The 20,000-nt window shown below is 37.6% G+C and overlaps 3 protein-coding genes across 3 annotated transcripts in view; 1 reads left to right on the top strand and 2 right to left on the bottom strand.

The window, feature by feature from the left end:
* Positions 1 to 739, bottom strand: part of LOC136831676 (uncharacterized) — a 4,527-nt gene extending 3,788 nt beyond the window's left edge. Inside the window, exon 1 of the mRNA XM_067092304.1 lies at positions 542 to 739. Coding sequence (XP_066948405.1) covers positions 542 to 739 — 198 coding nt within the window. The remainder of the gene's footprint in view (positions 1 to 541) is intronic.
* LOC136831244 (tetratricopeptide repeat protein 1-like) overlaps positions 1 to 20,000 on the top strand; it is a 234,660-nt gene that overhangs the window by 76,460 nt on the left and 138,200 nt on the right. The window lies entirely within an intron of this gene.
* Positions 2,153 to 12,592, bottom strand: LOC136831698 (uncharacterized). Its single transcript, XM_067092329.1, has 3 exons — positions 11,992 to 12,592; positions 7,252 to 7,323; positions 2,153 to 3,542 (listed from the first exon to the last, which is right to left on the bottom strand). Exons 1-3 carry the CDS (start codon positions 12,007 to 12,009, stop codon positions 2,784 to 2,786), a joined length of 849 nt encoding a protein of 282 aa, XP_066948430.1. The 5' UTR covers positions 12,010 to 12,592; the 3' UTR covers positions 2,153 to 2,783.

Raw genomic sequence — 20,000 nt, 5'->3', positions numbered from 1 at the left:
TCTTGAGACCTCTATATTGTCACCGAAATCCTCGCTTTTAGGGACATCAAGATCCTGGAAGAGGCAGGTAGTCCTGTATGCTACTGTATACTACGAGTGCATTGGTGATTTGGAATAAGAGAGGGTCGTAGCCTGTGAGGTCTTTGACTTACTAATGGCATATACAGCATCAATGAAAATGCAAATTGTGTAACAGTGTGCTATCTCTTCTCAGGTTTCTGGCAACATGCTTCCCGATCATTAGGATTTGGTCCGTTTAGCGTTCAAGTGGCTCATTTCTTTTAACTCCTAGTTATTTGTGGCAGCTGTCACTCTCAGCATGGTCATCAGCCGTTGGGAGTGAGGAGGATTGGGATTCAGATATGTAAAACTCTTGAGAGCCAACTTTCTTATCTGAGAAAGTCCTTTACTCTGCCAGAGGTAATAAAGAGGGAGAGGTGGCCAGGGGCTCACCTGTTGCATCTGACGGATTTATGAGTGATGTGGTAATTCAGCAGTAATTCGTGTGGCTCCAAGTCGGATGGGGGGATGAGGGCCTCGCCTGTAGAGAGTTGGAGGGGGGAGTATGGGATCGTAGGATGCAGGGGGAATGAGGGGCTGGCTTGTAAGGTGCAGGGTGAGGATGAGGCTCTGGCTTGTGCAGGATAAGGGCGAGGTTCTGACTTGTAAGGTGCAGGATGGGGATGAGGTTCTGGCTTGTAAGGTTATGGTGTTCCCTCTGGGTAGGGTACAACCACATCAAGCATAAGGGATCCCCTTCAGCCAACAACCTGGCAATACCGTGTCACTGGTTTTCTACATTTGGTGATACCTTCACAAAGAAGTGAAAGGTGGTTTTCATCACGTTCATGCTCTTTTTCCTTTTTCCATGGGAGTTACTTGGCCACTTGCAAGGCATCTGAAACAACAGGTGATAGAGTGCAAGGGTTTTCAGGGGAGATTTGGGAACTTAAACAGGTCTGGGCGATTGATGTAGATATCAGGTCTGCATGTTATGTATATCTTTGTTTCTCCTTTGGTGAAGGTTCTCAGAAGTGACCTCGACATCCTTCAAGTTCTGAGAGGTGACCTTGAAATTCTTCAAGTTCTCATAAGTGGCCTTGACATCCTTCAAGTTCTCATAAGTGACCTTGAAATTCCTTAAGTTCTTAGAAGTGACCTTGACATTCTTCAAGTTTCAGAAGTGACCTTGACGTCTTCAGGGTTCTCAGATGTGACCTTGACATCCTTCAAGTTCTCATAAGTGACCTTGACATCCTTCAAGTTCTCAGATGTGACCTTGACATCCTTCAAGTTCTCAGAAGTGACCTTGAAATTCTAATCAAGGTTCTCAGATGTGACCTTGACATCCTTCAAGTTCTCAGAAGTGACCTTGAAATTCTAATCAAGATTCTCAGATGTGACCCTGACATCCTTCAAGTTCTCAGAAATGACCTTGACATCTTCAGGGTTCTCAGAAGTGATTCTTTTATTCTTATAATCCATCAAAATAACTTATTGCAACCCTTTTAGAAATTTCTTTGCTATGTTTTGAGATTCTGAGAACAAATTTTGTGACCTTCAAAATTTTCTGAAATCGACATATATTTGAAATTCTTAGAGGAAACTTACCTTAAAAGCGGTGCAAGTGTTTTTATTTTATTTAAGATTAAAAAGAATGGCTGGCATTTATACCACTGGAGTTAATGAAACTCAAATAATGACTATGAATGGGTTTTAGTCTCCTAGATTTAAAGGTATTTGTATATTTTCGGATACCCCCAGTTGGTAAATTATTTAACGTATATGTGATTCAGGGGTAAACTTCTTACAAACAGAAATAGATGAACAACAGATATATTTGTGTTTAGCACAGAATTACAGGTTAACCAAATGTATATAAGTAACACTGAAATATTATTTGTTACAGTAGGTACTATTTCTTATATGTATTAACTACAAAATAAGGACTCTCTCAGTAGAGAGCACCTTTTTGAAAGACTAATATGGTAATCGATATCGGAATTTGTATTACTTTTCATTACCTGAACAAATAATGAAAACTGCATTCACCCGCAGATAGTTATTATATATATATATATATATATATATATATATATATATATATATATATATATATATATATATATATATATATATATTTCAAGGGATATATGACATCAGTGCAAGATGCAAAAGAAGTTTGAGGTTCGAAGAACGTAAGTAGGCTCTCCTACTGTTTGTTGATAGTATTAAAAATCAGTATTTGTAATAGTAATGTTACCAGATAATACCGTTAATTTTAATTCCAGATTGTCATTATTACTCTCTTGAATACTGAAGGTATAATGATTTTTCGAAAGGCCCATCAGTTTTTAATTTCAAATTATATAATGGCGATGGACCTAATGAGCCTAGACAGGATGGCCCCCCGAAAATAACCCGAGTGATGATGATGATGATGACGATGATGGTGTTGGTGGTGGTCCAAGGTTGATTTCTCAAAGAGAAGCCAAACTGGGAGTCTCATCATTTGCATCACCATCATTATTATTTATGTTTACATAGCTATTGACCTCTCGTTTAGGTCCCACGTAACGGTCGTGTTAAAAAATTCTTAATCGCTTAGAAATTTCGTAATATCAACAATTTGGGACAGGATTATCCGGCAAAGCATGATTACAAAGTCACCATTAATATTGAATAAAGAAAAATACGAGGATACATAAAATACATAAATTAAAACGTGATGAAGGTTTGTATATATACCTGTTTGAGTATCAGGTATTTGGCACTATATAAAATTACTTCGTTTCTTCCTCACTAGAGGTCTCCACTGAATGGTCGCCTGGCTCTGTGTACAGGGGTTTGTATGGGCTTAATTTGTATGGATTTGGCTTGTAAGGATTGTATGGGGCTGGGTCGTAGGTGGGTGGGTGGTGTGGGGGAATTGCATTGTATGGGGCTGGGTGGTGGTGATGATCACGTGGTTTGTAGTCGGATGGCGGGTGAGGGCCTTGCCTGTAGAGAGTTGGAGGGGGGAGTATGGGTTCGTAGGATGCAGGGGGATGAGGGGCTGGCTTGTATGGTGCAGGATGAGGATGAGGTTCTGGCTTGTAAGGTGCAGGATAAGGGCGAGGTTCTGGCTCGTAAGGTGCAGGATGAGGATGAGGTTCTGGCTTGTAAGGTGCAGGATGAGGATGAGGTTCTGGCTTGTAAGGTGCAGGATAAGGGCGAGGTTCTGGCTTGTAAGGTGCAGGATGAGGATGAGGTTCTGGCTTGTAAGGTGCAGGACGAGGATGAGGGGCTGGCTTGTAAGGTGCAGGAGCTGGTTGATAAGGCTGTGGCGCATGCGCCGGATACACGGCCTCTCCCTCGTAGGAGACGACGGGGTGGTAGCCGGTTTCGTCGGCCGTGTAAGTCACCACCTGGACACGGCCATCCGGCAGAAGGACCCGGTACTCTCCCGTGGTCGTGTAGCCTTCGCGGGCTTCCTGGTGGGCGAAGTCGTTGCCGGTGTATTCGTCCCTGACGGCGTAGACGAAGTCGTACTTGGCGGGGATCTGAATGTTTAAAGATACGTCAGACAGAATTGTATGGCTGTGATTTATTTACTTAAAAAGATGAGGTGGAATGGGTCATTCAGTATGGCTATGATTTTTTTTTTTACTTAAAAAGAACATTGAGAGGTGAAGTGGCCATTCAGAATTTTGGGGTTTTAGTGGAATCTGTGTGTCTGTGGTAGCAGTGGTGGGGATTTGGGATGTGACGGGGAGGAGGGGGTTTGTGTGACGTATGTGTTTGTGTGTGGTGAAATTTAAAGCTGAATTCAAAAATATATCCAGCAACGTCTTGAGAAAGTTTATTTTTTTTTATTATTATTATTTTTTTTTTTTTGAGTGCCATCCAAATGTAGACTCCCTTTTCCTCTTAATTACCTGTGGTCGTCAGAGGCTTCAGACCAAACACTTTTTATTCTAATTTTTTTTTTCTCCACAAATCGGATTAAAAACGAAAACTAATGTGGTTTGGAGACTCCTCGTAACTTGGGTTTAAAAAAAAACGCACAGGCAGACGCCACAAAGAGCATAGAAACTGTTGGTTGCATATTTGGGGGAAATTAATTGTGGAAAGTTGGGAGTAAGGTTTCTCATTTGAAGGGCTTCGGAGTTAATGGTACTTGTTTTTGTTAATTGCATTTTGGAAATGGGCCTTAGAAATATTAGCATGTTGTTTTATTCGATGTATGAAAATTATCTCTTTATTTGATTATAAAAATTGCTTTTTTAAATTGTTTATAGAAATATTGTTTTAAAATTCTTGGTATGGAAATGATGTCGGTATTTAATAATAAAAAAAATATATATTTTGAGAGTGAAACAGAAATATTAGCGTGTTGTTAAATTCGATGTATGAAAATGATCTCATTATTTGATCATAAAAATTGCATTTGAAAACTGAGCTGTAGAAATATCCTGCTTTAAAATTCTTGGTATGGAAATGATGTCGATATTTAATAATAAAAAAAATCACATGTTGACAGTGGAACATAAAACACTGGTATTACCAATCTTTAAAGTTTGTGGAAATTATCTCTATGTGTATTGATGAAAGATTAATTATTTGTAAAAAAAAAATTATATAGTTACTGATTATTGGTTATGAGAACCTTAAGACGAAGTAGACTTTTTGACTCACATATTGTTGCTTTTAATATTCCAGTATAAGGTTTTATTGATTGGAAGTCTAATGGTTTCTTTTTCTTGAGAATTACTAGAGAATATATTTTTTCATCTTTTATTCTAAATATCTAATGATATTCGTCCATTTGCCGTTCATGTCCTTCCTTGGCCGCAATATGAATAAGAAATGAAATATCGTTTTGTAAATCTTGCGGAACTTAAACACTCGTGTATCACACGTACCGAATACAAGCTAACTACAAAAAAACTGAAGAACTGGCAACCTTCTGAACATTTTCAAAACGTCACAAAATACATTCCAATGCTACTGGTTACGCCGATATCTATATTTTGGTCAGAGTTCACAAGCAGTGACTTAGGAGCATATGTTAGTGTTCCTCATAATTTGTCTATATTTTAAAAATTTTTGTTCTAGGTTTAAATACAAGCAAAAATACAAGAAACTGTGTTATCTGTGGTTTTTGAGAGTACAACAATTTAGTTACGAAATTGAATCTGTTTGGAAGTTATTTGTAACATTATACCTACCTCCATCCGTCGAGTGCCCCTCTAGAGTTGCTAAGAAGTGATTTAGTTACATATACAGGTATCTTGAATCTAGGAACTTGCTTCTTGACAGCTAATTTCCTTACAGGAAACAATTTGGTATTAGTAATCCCATGCACGTCTTGTAGACCTAACCACTTGCAATAAAGGCGACCTTGCCAGTGGCTTTGTATCCCAGAGTTTTCCCAGATTATTTCAGTGCAGCCTTTGGCCTATGTAGCTACAAGGGTTCTAGTATACATGAATCATTAACTTTTAAGGCAATACGCAGAAGAGACAGGGTGCTGTTGGTATTTTTAACAAGCCTAATCTGTCTAGGTTGATGTTCCTCTGGTTAGTTCTTTATGACTGTAATCTCTGTTAATACCGTAATTGTCAGGCCAAATGGTGCAGATGAGGATATTGCAAGAGTAGATTTGGAGTTTGGAACTGATCATTGAATGATATAGGCCAGTGGCTCTAAACCAGGGGGGGGGCCATTCCCCCCTATGGGGGAATTTCAGAGTTTCAAGGGGGGAGTCGTGACAAAGGGTTTTTAGTATAATACGCTTATTATCTGGAACGCATCTTTTGAGGCAGACAGTTATGGAAAAGGGGGCGAATGACATTCTGACACAGGGTGAAAAGGTGCATGGGCCAAAAAAGGTTGGAACCACTGGTATAGGCAGTAAGGTACGAGGTTATACTTCAGCAAATTAACACTTTATTATTAAACTCTGTGATACTCTGCGCAAGTAGTTTTATGTACCCGAGTTCCTGGATAATTGAAAATTCATGGCGATACACGTTCGACTCCAGGCTGCGCTTATCACCACTCTCAAAGCACAAATTGTCAATTTTGCCGTAAAGATGTATATATTATTCGTTTTGCCAGAAAAATGTTTATTATTCGTCGGGATTCCTGTATCTATACATTTGATGGCATTAATGGCACATGCCTCAGATATCTTGAACTTCCTTTACTGCGATATTGCTCAGATGTCAGAAACCCGGTTCTCAATCTTTTAGAGAAGAATACTTGAAGTGATGGTTTTTCACAAACACTTGATTTTGCATTAAATCATCGTTGGAAGATATGCTGTATAACGATCTTCCAGAATATCCATTTCAGCATTAGACGTGGCTACTTTGCAGAGCGCTAGGATTTATTTTCTGCTGAGGTGGCGGCCGGAGTTCAATTCCCGCGGCCGGCTGATGAAGAGTTAGAGGAATTTATTTCTGGTGATAGAAATTCATTTCTCGCTATAATGTGGTTCGGATTCCACAATAAGCTGTAGGTCCCGTTGCTAAGTAACCAAATGGTTCTTAGCCACGTAAAATAAGTCTAATCCTTCGGGCCAGCCCTAGGAGAGCTGTTAATCAGCTCAGTGGTCTGGTAAAACTAAGGTATACTTACTTACGATGTCATACTGGCCAGCATCAGAGGTGGTCTTTTATTCCAGAAGCTTTAATATGGTCTTCTAGACCTATGTTATTAATGATTATGTTTGTTAATTTAAGACATGTGGTAAATTTTCATTATTAATTTTGTTGTGTATGTATCCTCCTTGTTAACTGCTGATTGTTTTATATTTATTTTTCATTTCCTCGTCTACTTGCGTTTCACTTATTCACGTGTGGTTCTCAGTCGAAGTTTGTTGTATATGAATGATGTATGTATACATTTAGAAATAATTGAAGATCATTTTTAACGAATAATGTGACTGATTTTGTATAACCAGTGACATAAAGCTGGCTTTTGGTCGCTGCAAAAGAAGCAGTATAATCAAGTGAAAATGAGAATTTAAACTAACATGTCTAAAGCTGTTTCCAAATATTGAAAAAGATTCTGTTCTCTTATTTAAATCTAAACATGATTAATTCCTTCGCTGCTTTATGTTGATAATGATAATGCCTTTAATGATTTAAAATTTTCACTGTTACTTTAGTCAGTCAAATAGACTAGGGTCACTAGGCAATATAGATAAGCCTATACACTTTCAAATAGACAAAACAATAATTATAGATACGCCTATACACTTACCTCGTAGTGGGGCTCGTGGTGATGTGCAGCGAATGTGCTCGACGCCACCAGGAAATTGTAGGCTATAACCAGCTGCAATGTATTTTCAAGAAATAGGGTTAATGAGGTTTACTTTGTTTTTCTTTGCCATGGCTGCTTAGCTAGAGGTGTTACGTTGTAAAGTTGTTCAAAGTATTTTTTTTTTCTTAGAACTATTGTATCGTAAAGTGGGTATGTGGGTATGAAGACATTGATCACATACATACACACATGTGCATGTATATGTGTGCATATATATATATATTATATATATATATATATATATATATATATATATATATATATATATATATATATATATATATATATATATATACCGTGTGTGTGTGTGTGTGTGTGTGTAGTTGTGCATATTACTTTTATTCTTGTCTGCGTACATTTTTGTCACCGAACAGTTTTGTTACCCCGAATGCAGTCAGCCGGGTTTATTTATCTGTCTGTTTATTTATTTACTTATTCATTTATATATTTATATATTTATTTTTGTATTAATTTACTAGTTATAGAAGGTATTGTTAGCAGTCGTCGCTCAATGCAACATTTAGGAAGGATGCCTCAGCTTCAACTGCAAAGTCGCGCTAGGTCTGCAAGAATTAAGATGATTAACTCTGATCTTACTAATCTACTTGAAGGTGACTAATTGTGTAGCAGGTGGGTATGCCCAGCTTATTTTACTTTTCGGTGTGGTTCGTTTCTTCACCTTTTATTAGTATGAAAGCCTTGTCCTTTACAATTTAGGCCAAAGGCCAAGCACTGGGATGTATGAGGTCATTAAGCGCTGAAACTGAAATTGACGTTAAAAGGTTTGAAAGGCGTAACAGGAGGAAAACCTCGCAGTTGCACTATGAATCAAATGTTAGGAGAGGGTGGAAAGTAGATGAAAAAAAAGAGAATATGAACGGGGGTACAGTAAAAGGGATGAAAGGGGTTGCAGCTAGGGGCCGAAGGGACGCTGCAAAGAACCTTAAGTAATGCGCACAGTGCACCGCATGAGGTCCTGTTCTATCCCGTCAAAGCCACGTGATAACTATCTATTCGCATTCAAATCCCTAGTCACCGGCCGGCGATTAACTTTAATATCCGAATTCAGTACTTTTCAAAAGAGGAGGCAATAAATATAATGTTCCAAATAGAAGGAAATCTTTGTAAGAACGATGTCATAATTATGACTTATGGGGATTTTTAAAGAAATTGGAATTAGATACATCGCGTAAAATATCATGTTATTTTTGGGGAATGGCAATAGAAACACCGCATATGATTTGTGATTTCTTTTAAGGAAGTTGTATTATATGCCCTGTCTTAAATTTGTAGTTTTTTAAGGAAATATCAGTGGGTTCATCCTCTAAAATTTGTAGTACTTGTAGGGAGATTATTTTAGTTATATTGAATCATACATACATGTATATATATACAGTATATGTATATATGTATATATATGTATGTATAAAATAAAGATAGCGAAAGAGAATTGGCATCCCTATTCCCTAAAGAACATTAGAATTTCTAATCCCTGAAGATAATTAGCATCCCTAGCATTCCTAATCCTTACAGAGAATTAGCGTCCCGAATCCCTAAAGAGAATTAACATCTCTAATCCCTAAAGGGAATTAGCATCCCTAGTCCCTGAAGATAATTAGCATACCTAATCCTTAAAGATAATTAGCATCCTGAATCCCTAAAGAGAATTAGCATTCTTAATCCTTCAAAAGATTTTTCATCTTTAACCCCTAAAGAGAATTATCATGCCCGATTCCTAAAGAGAATTAGCATCCTAATCCCTACAAAGAATTAGCATCCCTAATTCCTAAATGAATTAGAGTCCTAAAATCCCTAAGGAGAATTAGCATCCCAAATCCATAAAGAAAATTAGCATACTTTAAGAGAATTAACATCTCTAATCAGTAAAGAGAATTAGCATCCCAATCCCTAAAAAGAATTAGCATCCTAATCCCTAAAAAGAATTAGTATTCCAAATTCCTAAAGAGAATTAGCTTCCCTGATCCCTAAGGGGAATCAGCATCCCAATCTCTAATGAGAATTAGCATCCCAATCCCTAAAAAGAATTAGTATCCCTAATCCCTAAAGAGAATTAGCATTCTTAATCGTTCATAAGAATTTTTATCTCCAATCCCAAAAGAGAATTATCATGCCTAATTCCTAAAGAGAATTAGCATTCCTAATCCCTAAAATGAATTAGCATCCCTATGAATTAGCATCCCTAATCCATAAAGAAAATGAGCATCCTTTAAGAGAATTACTATCTCTGATCCTTAAAGAGAATTTACATCCCTAATCCCCAAAGAGAATCGCCATCTCGAGATGCGGGAGTTTCACCATTGGACGTCATTTGCTCATAATGATATAGAAGCCGCAAACATCCTCGCTTGCGAAGGAGAGACGGCGTCGGCCCTTGGCTGAAACTGACGCCCCTCCTCCGACTTTCTCGCCGTGGCCAGTGACGCAAGGCGTCGTAATTCGAGTGCAGATGCGCGTGCGTCATCTTCTGCGTCATCTTCTTGCGAAGCGTTCGCCTGACGTTGGTAACAGTACGGCCTTCTTCCCCGTAGGGGATTAGTGCCGTCAGTGCACCTCATGCGGTGCACTGTGGGCATTGCTTAAGGTTCTTTGCAGCGTGCCCTCGGCCCGTAGCTGCAACCCCTTTCATTCCGTTTACTGTACCTCCTTTCATATTCTCTTTCTTCCCTCCCCTGACAATTGGTACTTAATGCAACTGCGAGGTTGTCTTCAATGCAACTGCTTTGAGGTTTTCTTCCTGTTACACCTTTCGAACTTTTACTGTCAGTTTCCTTTTCAGCGCTGAATGACCTCATTTGTCCCAGTGCTTAGCCTTTGGCCTAAATTCTATATTCAGTTCAATTCAGTACAGCCTTCTTGTGTATGCCTTAGGCAAATGCATATTTACTCGTATGTTATGAGTGTTTACATGATTAAAATCAATTTCTCGCATCCTTTCCCTTGCAGAGAGAGAGAGAGAGAGAGAGAGAGAGAGAGAGAGAGAGAGAGAGGAGAGAGAGAGAGATAGGAAGCCGTATCACTATAAAGCAATTAACTCCATCTTGCTTAAGGAGTCTTATATATAATCCGTTTATGAAATTCAAATTTTTTCATTTCGCAAATCTCTCAGGTACCAAAAACTTTCACTCTAATAACGTATGACGTCATCATAATGATATCTTCCAATTACTCTATAACAGTACTGCCGTCTGTAACTTCTTATAATCTTTAATCGTATTTTTCATTGTATAACTTCTGTTCTTTCTTTTTTCCCCTTACTTCCTCTCACTTCTTCCAAATGGGCACCATATTCTTTGGTAGCTTGAATTTCAAGCCAGTGGCTCCTGTTGGGCTTGTTCCATGTGAATAGGTTTCATTGATAATAATAATAATAATAATAATAATAATAATAATAATAATAATTTTAGTTCCTGTTGAGAAAAAGTATAATACTGAATGATTATTCGAGAACTAATGTCTAACAGTATAGATGACCGGGAGAAATAGTCCTAAACCAATTAAGTGCGTAAAGGAAGTAAAACTGAAGATAATAACATAACAGAAAAAAATAAGTAATATTGATATTTACTAACGTCATCATAGTTTACTCGCATTTATCAAGTCCTTGCATAAATCTGTCTTAAACGTATATGTACAGTTTCAGGTACGTTCTCTGTTTTTGGAACTTTAAAGAAGTAGATATTTGAATATTCCGTTCTGGAGGCAGAGAGTAAATACTTGTGACGTTGGTGAATATCAGTATTATTATTTATTCTTTTTTTTTGTTATGTTATTATCTTCAGTTTTACTTCCCATTCATGTTTAATACATTTAGGACTATTTCTCCCGGCCATCTATATTGTTAGACGTTAATTTTTGAATAATTGTTCATTATTATAGTTTTTTTCTATACGTTATGGGAGCGAAAGTTATTGGTACTTGAGTAATTTTGCGAATTGAAAAAAAAATTGTATTTCATAAACGGTTTTTTGTAGTAAAATGCATGGGCGAAAAGTCATCCAGAAATTATTTAACATGCTCTTTATGTCGATTGCTTACTGGAAAAGTAACGCATTACCTTGTATAAGAAAAAGGGTGAAATATTGCAATGATTTTGGAACACTTTGTGGTACTCTTAATTTTTTCTTGTTTCGCTCATGCTTTTAGGAAAGTGGTCATGATTTTTTTATATTGTTTGTTTTAATATTAGTGTTTTAGAATGATACTAAAGCCCTAAATTACAGTTGCTTTAATTAGGATACTTGAATAATATATGCAATAAAAAACAAGGTACTATATTCAGGGTGCATCAAGCTCCTTATTAGTATTCGTTTGGACTAAAAGCACGAAAGCTTTTTTATATGCCGCCGTAAATTTACCAGTGAAATATGAACAGGAAAAGTCGAAATATAATGGAAGTCAGTAGCGTAAACTCAAATTGATCACTTTTGAAAAATAAATTTAAAAAATCGAAATTTAATGGAAACAAATAACATATGACTAAAACTGATCACTTTTGAAAAATAAATCAGAAAAATCGAAATAAATGGAACTAACAACTTATGGCTAAAATCAATCACTTATCTGACAGGACACTCACAATCTGCACAATATAACAATCACTGCATAACGCGCTCAGCTTCAGACGTTCAAGAATTCACAAACTAAAAAAAAAAAACGTACCCTAATAACAGCCGCCATTCCGACGAGCACGGCTAAATAACCTCGAAGAAGAACTGTAAAGTATCTCTGGCGTGGCGTCAGGAGAGGAGATCTCGAAAGGACTGAATGATTTAGCTGGGTGACCCTTGTGCTTTATATACTGGCCTTTGAGGAGAGACTTCGTTGGTGGGAGGGTGACTACACGAAGGTGGTTTGAGGGAGGAGGCAGCCCACACGAGGAGCCAATTGTTGGTGGGAGGTACCTGGTTGGGGAGGAAGTAGGAGAGATGGGGTGTGAGTTAAAAAGAGGGAGGGGAAATTTACAAAGAGTGAGAGTGACAGAGATATGAATAGCAATGGCAAGGAAGGACAATTTAAGGGCGTGGTGTGTTGGTGTGCCTCTCTCTCTCTCTCTCTCTCTCTCTCTCTCTCTCTCTCTCTCTCTCTCTCTCTCTCTCTCTCTCTCTCTCTCTCGACCTCTTAGGGTGGGGCCTGAAGTTTGCAAGCCGTAGGTTATATCTGTGTGTCCAATTTTTAAAATCCTAATTTAGGTATTCGTTTTCTTGTGATTATGTCGGTGACCCCATTAACTAGACGCCAGTGGTTTTTGGGGGTTCGTTAGCATCTTTCCGTCGGAGTCTTTGGTCATGAAGTTTTCAAAGAAATGATCTACAGTGGTTGAAAGAATAGATAAACAGTTGTTAAAGTTCGTTCGGTAATAATGATGATTGTTATTGTGATTTATATTAAGATAGCGACGAGATACCTTGCAGTGATTATGAATATCGATATTGAAATTAGCAGGAGCGAAACCAATATATGAGTGAATTCATTTTTGTACCCCTGAAGTCTTCATAAGGAGGCGAAAAAAGACATCAAGCAAACTGTAAGGGCAGTTCTATAATATATAAGAAGGCTGTAAAATCAATAGCTATATTTAAGAAGCCTTCTTCTCGAGATTTCATCATATCTTCGTATCGAAATTCAGTCTCCAGGTCGTGAACATTGAAAAGGAAAATAGCAGGTCGTTGATAAATATGTCACGAACTGATTAAAATCTATTACATAAAATCGACAATACCTTTTTTTTCAGTAGCTTCCTTAGTTTTCTACTTGCTTATTGGGCTTAGCCTTAAATGAAATACGACCTGTTTGCATTTTAATAAGGTTTTACTTAGATTATATTTTTGTAGCTGACAGCTATCGTCCTGAAAACCATGATAAATATCTTTGAATTAAATCTATTCAGCGCGGTTTATTAATGGAGCCCTTAGAATATTTAAAATGGGAAAAACGTCAGTGATTTCTTTAAGGAATAAAAAATTCCAATCGGCGAAAGTCCTTGGCCGGTTAAACTCTGCTCTATTAAAAAAATACGTAATAATCATTAGTAAAAAGTGACAAGCTCATAGACATGTCTGGAGAATCATAAAGATTTCCCTGCACCATCTCAGCGCGAAAGAAAGCGACTCTTCTCTGAGTTTTGTGTGGTCGAGAAGTCATTAAAAATCGAAGTGAGGAGATTTGGCTCATGCGTGTGACGTAATTACCATCTGGTCAAGCTTCGGAGGTGTTTGTTTACGACGCTCCGCTGAGCTTGGAGTAAAACAAAACGCGCCCGGGATGTTGAGCGGATAGAAGCCTCCCAGTATGGTGTGTTCATCATCTCTTCTGTATCATTTTATACCCTTCTTTCTCCCTGTGGAGGGCAATAGATATTTGCTATGAGAAAAAAATTTTTGTTTGCACTGACAAGTTAAAGAAGTTTTCCCAAATGGTTTTGGTTTGTAAATATCTTCTAGTCGTGAAAAGGGAAACTTTAATCATTGAGATGTAAGTATTTGATAGATGTTCTTTGCGTATAGACGGCTTCTTATGAATGTTGCATCTGCACAATCAATGTGGTTTTATATTATTATTCTTCGGGCTTTCATAAAACTATAGCTTGGATGGGGGAACAAATTCTCTAAAGTACCACCTGTGTCCCTGCAGCACCCCTCCCGCCTAGAAGGGTAAATAAACAAGCAAATAATTGAATGGATAGTCTAAAATAAATCAATGAGTGCGGTGCCTTTAAATTCACCGTTCTGCGCATGCTAAACAAGGTAAATTTTGACATTTTGAATATTGATGATAATAACTAGAAATGTCTCTTGAGGGGGCTTGATCAAGAGGAGAGAATGGAAGAGGGTAAGGATGAAAAGGGTTTGTAATCATAAGTATCGTAAGGGAGGTAAGGGAGACCCAGATGGGGTTGTATTGGGTAGACGAAGTGCCGGAAGTTCTAGAATGGAAGGGCCTTGATAATGAAGGAAGTTTATTGTCCGAAAGGGAGGATCTCGTGAGTTCAATGAACAGTCATTTGGTCTTTTTGGTGCCGGAAGTTTTATGCACTGGTTTCATCCTTGATCTTGCAATGAAGGGATGATTGAATTAGCCATGTAGATATATATATATATATATATATATATATATATATATATATATGTAACGACCCGAGTGGGTCGTTATGCAGGTTCTTTAATATACTCAGGACGGGGCTGTCATGACTGACGGCAGATGCAACAAACAAAGGAGGGGAAAACAACAAAAACAATAAGATGAGCTTAATATTAATTTATTTATAATATTTACAAGTGAGTCAGGTCTGGCAAAAGATAAAAACCATAAATACAAAAAAAAAGCCAAAAGGCAGCACTAAACAAAATCCAGTTAAAATAAACAAAAAAAAAAGTAGCTTTAAAAAAAGGCAAAAATAAACAACAGCAGGCAGAAAAAAAATACCAAACATACGTCCTCCATCGGGTCACCAAGACAGCCCTCAGCTGCACAACAGGGACAAGACCCCACAAACCAGAATACCCCGATGGAGACGTCAGGACAGCCTCACGCTGTCATCAAAGATGAGCAGCTCGTGGTCACACGACTACTCATGGTCACACTCCACCTCTACGTCGTGCTCCACTTCGTAGCCGTGCTCCAATTTGCTGCTCAAAAACTCGACCAACGTCGACTCCAAAAACTGCCTGCTGCTGCTGCCACAACCGCTACCTTCGCTGCCCTACCAGACCCGACTGAAGCAAGAAAAACGGCAGCTCACTGACGAAAACATCAAAACAAAAAAAAAACTTGAAGGTAAGGAGGCAGCAATCCACAAAAGGGAACGAGCGGGGAACCAGCAGTTCCCGCAAAACCATCACTTAACGTGACACCTCCCCACCTAAAAGAAAAAAAAAAATAAGATTATTTTTTTTTTTTACACTCATGATCCCCTCCAATGCCGTAACAACCCCGCCAGCCAAAACAGAGCCATCCTGTCACGGTCGCCATTGTAACGACCCGAGTGGGTCGTTATGCAGGTTCTTTAATATACTCAGGACGGGGCTGTCATGACTGACGGCAGATGCAACAAACAAAGGAGGGGAAAACAACAAAAACAATAAGATGAGCTTAATATTAATTTATTTATAATATTTACAAGTGAGTCAGGTCTGGCAAAAAGATAAAAACCATAAATACAAAAAAAGCCAAAAGGCAGCACTAAACAAAATCCAGTTAAAATAAACAAAAAAAAGTAGCTTTAAAAAAAAAAAGGCAAAAATAAACAACAGCAGGCAGAAAAAAAAATACCAAACATACGTCCTCCATCGGGTCACCAAGACAGCCCTCAGCTGCACAACAGGGACAAGACCCCACAAACCAGAATACCCCGATGGAGACGTCAGGACAGCCTCACGCTGTCATCAAAGATGAGCAGCTCGTGGTCACACGACTACTCATGGTCACACTCCACCTCTACGTCGTGCTCCACTTCGTAGCCGTGCTCCAATTTGCTGCTCAAAAAACTCGACCAACGCCGACTCCAAAAACTGCCTGCTGCTGCTGCCACAACCGCTACCTTCGCTGCCCTACCAGACCCGACTGAAGCAAGAAAACGGCAGCTCACTGACGAAAACATCAAAACAAAAAAACAAAAAAACTTGAAGGTAAGGAGGCAGCAATCCACAAAGGGAACGAGCGGGGAACCAGCAGTTCCTGCAAAACCATCACTTAACGTGACAATATATATATATATATATATAATATATATATATATATATGTATATATATGTATATATATATATACACATATATATGTATATAAATACATATATATGTGTATATAAGATATATATATATATATATATATATATATATATATACAGTATATATACATATATATACACACATGGAATGATCTTCATAATCTTGTAGTTGATTCTTTGAAACCGTAGTGGTTCAAAAAGGAGGCAATATTTTTTTTTAATTGAGCGGGCTTCATGTCTCATTTTAAAGTGTAGTTATTCTCTCCTATTCGTTTGTCTGTTCTTATTGTCTGCTTACCACTGTATTTCCTTTTTCATACTGGCCGTCTTTTCCAGTTAGAATCCTTGGGCTTGTAGCACTGCATGTTGTGAATGTGATTGGGTTGCAGCTTGACTAAGAATTGTGTAGATATATGTATATGTATATATATATATATATATATATATATATATATATATAATAGATATAAATGCATATATATGTATATGTATATATATACATTATATATATATATATATATATATATATATATATATATATATTTATACATTATAAATATATGATTTGTGCGTTCCCAATTATATTACTATATTTAATTCATATAAAATTAGGCTACTATCAGAACATTTATTAGTTGAAAGGACATTACAAAGATTCGATTGACCAGCCTTAAGAGATTTTTTCCTCCTTCCATAAAGACATTCGAAGCGGAGAATATTATAGAAGACCCTGAGCCCTGAAAAGTTCGAGAAGGCTCCTTTGAGACCTGCTAATCATCGTTACGGGTGGTTTTCTCCCCTAATTTATCTCGCCTCGTAGATTGCTCGTTAGGAGCGTCGGCCATTACTTGGTCATTACCTCGGAAGGACTTCTCAGCAGAGGGTCAGTGGCAGTAACGTCTTCTTCCTTGTGCTCTGAAAGGAAATCGTTCGTCTTACTTTTCCTGTGGTTTGAGGGAAGGTGTTACAGGCTGACTTGACTTTTTGTTTTTTGCTTTTCTCATTATTTTGTTGTTAGTTTTTCGGGTTGCCATGTAATGTTAGTTAGTGTTAATGGATATTTAGGAATTTAAGTTTTAAATGCAAATCCACGCACAGACTATATATTATATATATATATAATATATATATATATATATATATATATATTATATATATACATATAAATAAACATATATATACATATATATATAAGTATATCATATATATACAAACCGGATTATTTCAATTCCCTAATTTGTAGGAATTAATTATAATTTTCATATGTAATTACGAGTATATTTTGTATTTTGGTTCGAATTTTTTTTTTATTATTATTGTCTTTCCTTGTAGTTGCTAGATCAGTAGCTATTGGATAAATGTATCAAAGTCTTTGGACAGCCGGGTGTCCCATTGCATTCTTTAATCATATTTTAATACCAGTTCACGCTGGCCAGTTTTCAATTTTAATGGAATCTGTGGTTAATCGTCCCTGGTGCTTTATGGAAAATACCATATGGCTTTTCCGCCTAAAATACTTAAACCATTAAGTTGGCCCTGATCTAAAGGCTATGGAGTAGCATCAACCTCGTTCCACGAAAAGGTCCCTCTGCATCGGCTGTCATTATGAATTCACTCTAACCTCAAGAGAGAGAGAGAGAGAGAGAGAGAGAGAGAGAGAGAGAGAGAGAGAGAGAGAGAGAGAGAGAGAGAGAGAGAGAGGCGTGTCCTCTCTTTCTTTCGCCTGAGGGATGTCAATGTTCCTCGTGATTTACATAATACGCCGCCAACAGTTCATCATTCGGAGGTCAGTTTTCCGAGTGACTTGGGGATTAAAACGAGCCTCAGATTATTCAAGGATGAATTGATGGAGAGGAATATTTAGAAAGGTTTAAGTTGAGCAGAAGGGAGGGAGATTGTTTAGTGAAGTATAGTGAACTATACAGTGCGTTGGAATTTGTGCCGGAACGATTTGTAACAATTTGGTAAAGTGGTTCGGTTTTGTGGACCAGAATCGTTTCACTTTTGTCAATTTTTCTAGATAGTAAGGGGTTACCTTAGGGTTTGGCTGTCATTTAGCGTTTATAGATGTTGTTTCATTATATTTATGCACTCCTGCTTTTTTTCTTTTCAGGTATTTTCCGTCCTGAATTTCGGTTTATACATTCTTATAAATCATCTTTTGTAGGCGTTAGTAAAATTTGAATATTTTGACGCCGAAATCTTTCCAGTATTTTGGCCGTTCTGTTATGTATTCTGTTTTGTTCTGGTTCCTTGATTACTTGCTATCTTTACTGTTACAAAATATTGAATGACGTTTGGAAAATTGGCATAAACAATATGTGAAAGATTTCTGGGTTGGATGACTTTTTCAGCTGATTTCCCCGAGGACGTTTCCTGGCCAATATTTTCCTGATATGTGAATGGGGAGATTTAATCGGTGTTGTTTGATATTGGGCGTGGTTTCAGTTGTTTTCAGATAATAAATGGAGTGTCAGGATACCTAAGGGAATTTTACAGCTTGTACTGAGGAACATTTCTAACGTCAAGTGGCCAGTTACTTTTGAGAATGTATCAGAGGAAAGATGTTTTGCCTAGGTTCACTAGAATACACACACACACACACACACACACACACACACACACACACACACATATATATATATATATATATATATATATATATATATATATATATATATATATATATATATATATTTGTGAGTTTGTGTGTATGTATGTGTATCTTAATCTGTTAATTTTATCAAGAAGAACCTTTTGTCCGAAAAATAAATCGTCTTTCTAGAAAGCAAGAATTCCTCAAGATTTGTTTATTTGCAAATATGGTGTAACAAATTTGGGGTTATTTCTTTTAAAGCATTTTTTTATCTTATTCTGAAAGAGAGAGAGAGAGAGAGAGAGAGAGAGAGAGAGAGAGAGAGAGAGAGAGAGAGAGAGACGCTTGACTCACCATTTGTGTGCGAAGTCCAACCGGATATCGACGGCGCAGCAAACCGCTAATTGGTGTCCTCCTGAGGAGACGAAAATCACCTGACCAATCTCATCAGCAGAAAGCTGCGGGCGACGCGTGTCAAGGTGAGACAGACGTCGCCGAGTGACGTGTGTCTGTCCGTCTCTCAGGGAGACATTTTGTTTTCTCTGGAATCTGGATGAGACCTGCGAACGATTCTCTCTCTCTCTCTCTCTCTCTCTCTCTCTCTCTCTCTCTCGTATGGGAGGTTAGTCCCGTCAGTGCACCTCACATGGTTCCGTGTAGACATTACTTGAGGTTCTTTGCAGCGTCCCTTCGGCCCCTAGCTGCCACCTCCTTTATTCCTTTTACTGTACCTTCGTTCATATTCTCTTTCTTCCATCTGACTTTCCACCCTCTCTAACAATTGTTTCACAGTGCAACTGTGAGGTTTTCCTCCTGTTACACCTTTCAAACTTTACTGTCAATTTCTGTTTCAGCGCTGAATGACCTCATACGTCCCAGCGCTTGGCCTTTGGCCTAAATTCTGTGTTCCAGTTCCTCTCTCTCTGTCTCATATACTGTAGATTCTGATGGCTTTAAGAGACAATACAGTTATAATGAGCAAAACACTACGTGATTTACTAAGCTCGCTTGATAGAGATATGGGACTAATGGTAACTGATAATAAAGAAATAATGAAGACAGTGTGCTCAAAAAGGATAAAATAACAACAAAACAAAGATAAAAGCGGTTGAATCTTTCACATATTTAAGACCAATGATGTCCATTATATGTTTTCTTCAGTTGGAATTCATTGAAAGACTAAAAAAGAAAAGAAATTCAAAATTCAGTAGACTGAATAAGATCGGAGAAACCAAATTATACATAAGCTCAATACGACCTATATTGCTATACGAACATGAAACATCGTAAAACTCTTAAATTCTGCCTTAAAGATGCCTAACTGAGGCCCAGTGATTCTCAAACTGGGT

The sequence above is a fragment of the Macrobrachium rosenbergii genome, chromosome 48 (genome assembly GCF_040412425.1).
Source record: "Macrobrachium rosenbergii isolate ZJJX-2024 chromosome 48, ASM4041242v1, whole genome shotgun sequence".
Classification (NCBI taxonomy): domain Eukaryota; kingdom Metazoa; phylum Arthropoda; class Malacostraca; order Decapoda; family Palaemonidae; genus Macrobrachium; species Macrobrachium rosenbergii.
The sequence above is the reverse complement of the archived record's forward strand: the minus strand, read 5'-3'. Positions and strand labels throughout refer to the sequence as shown.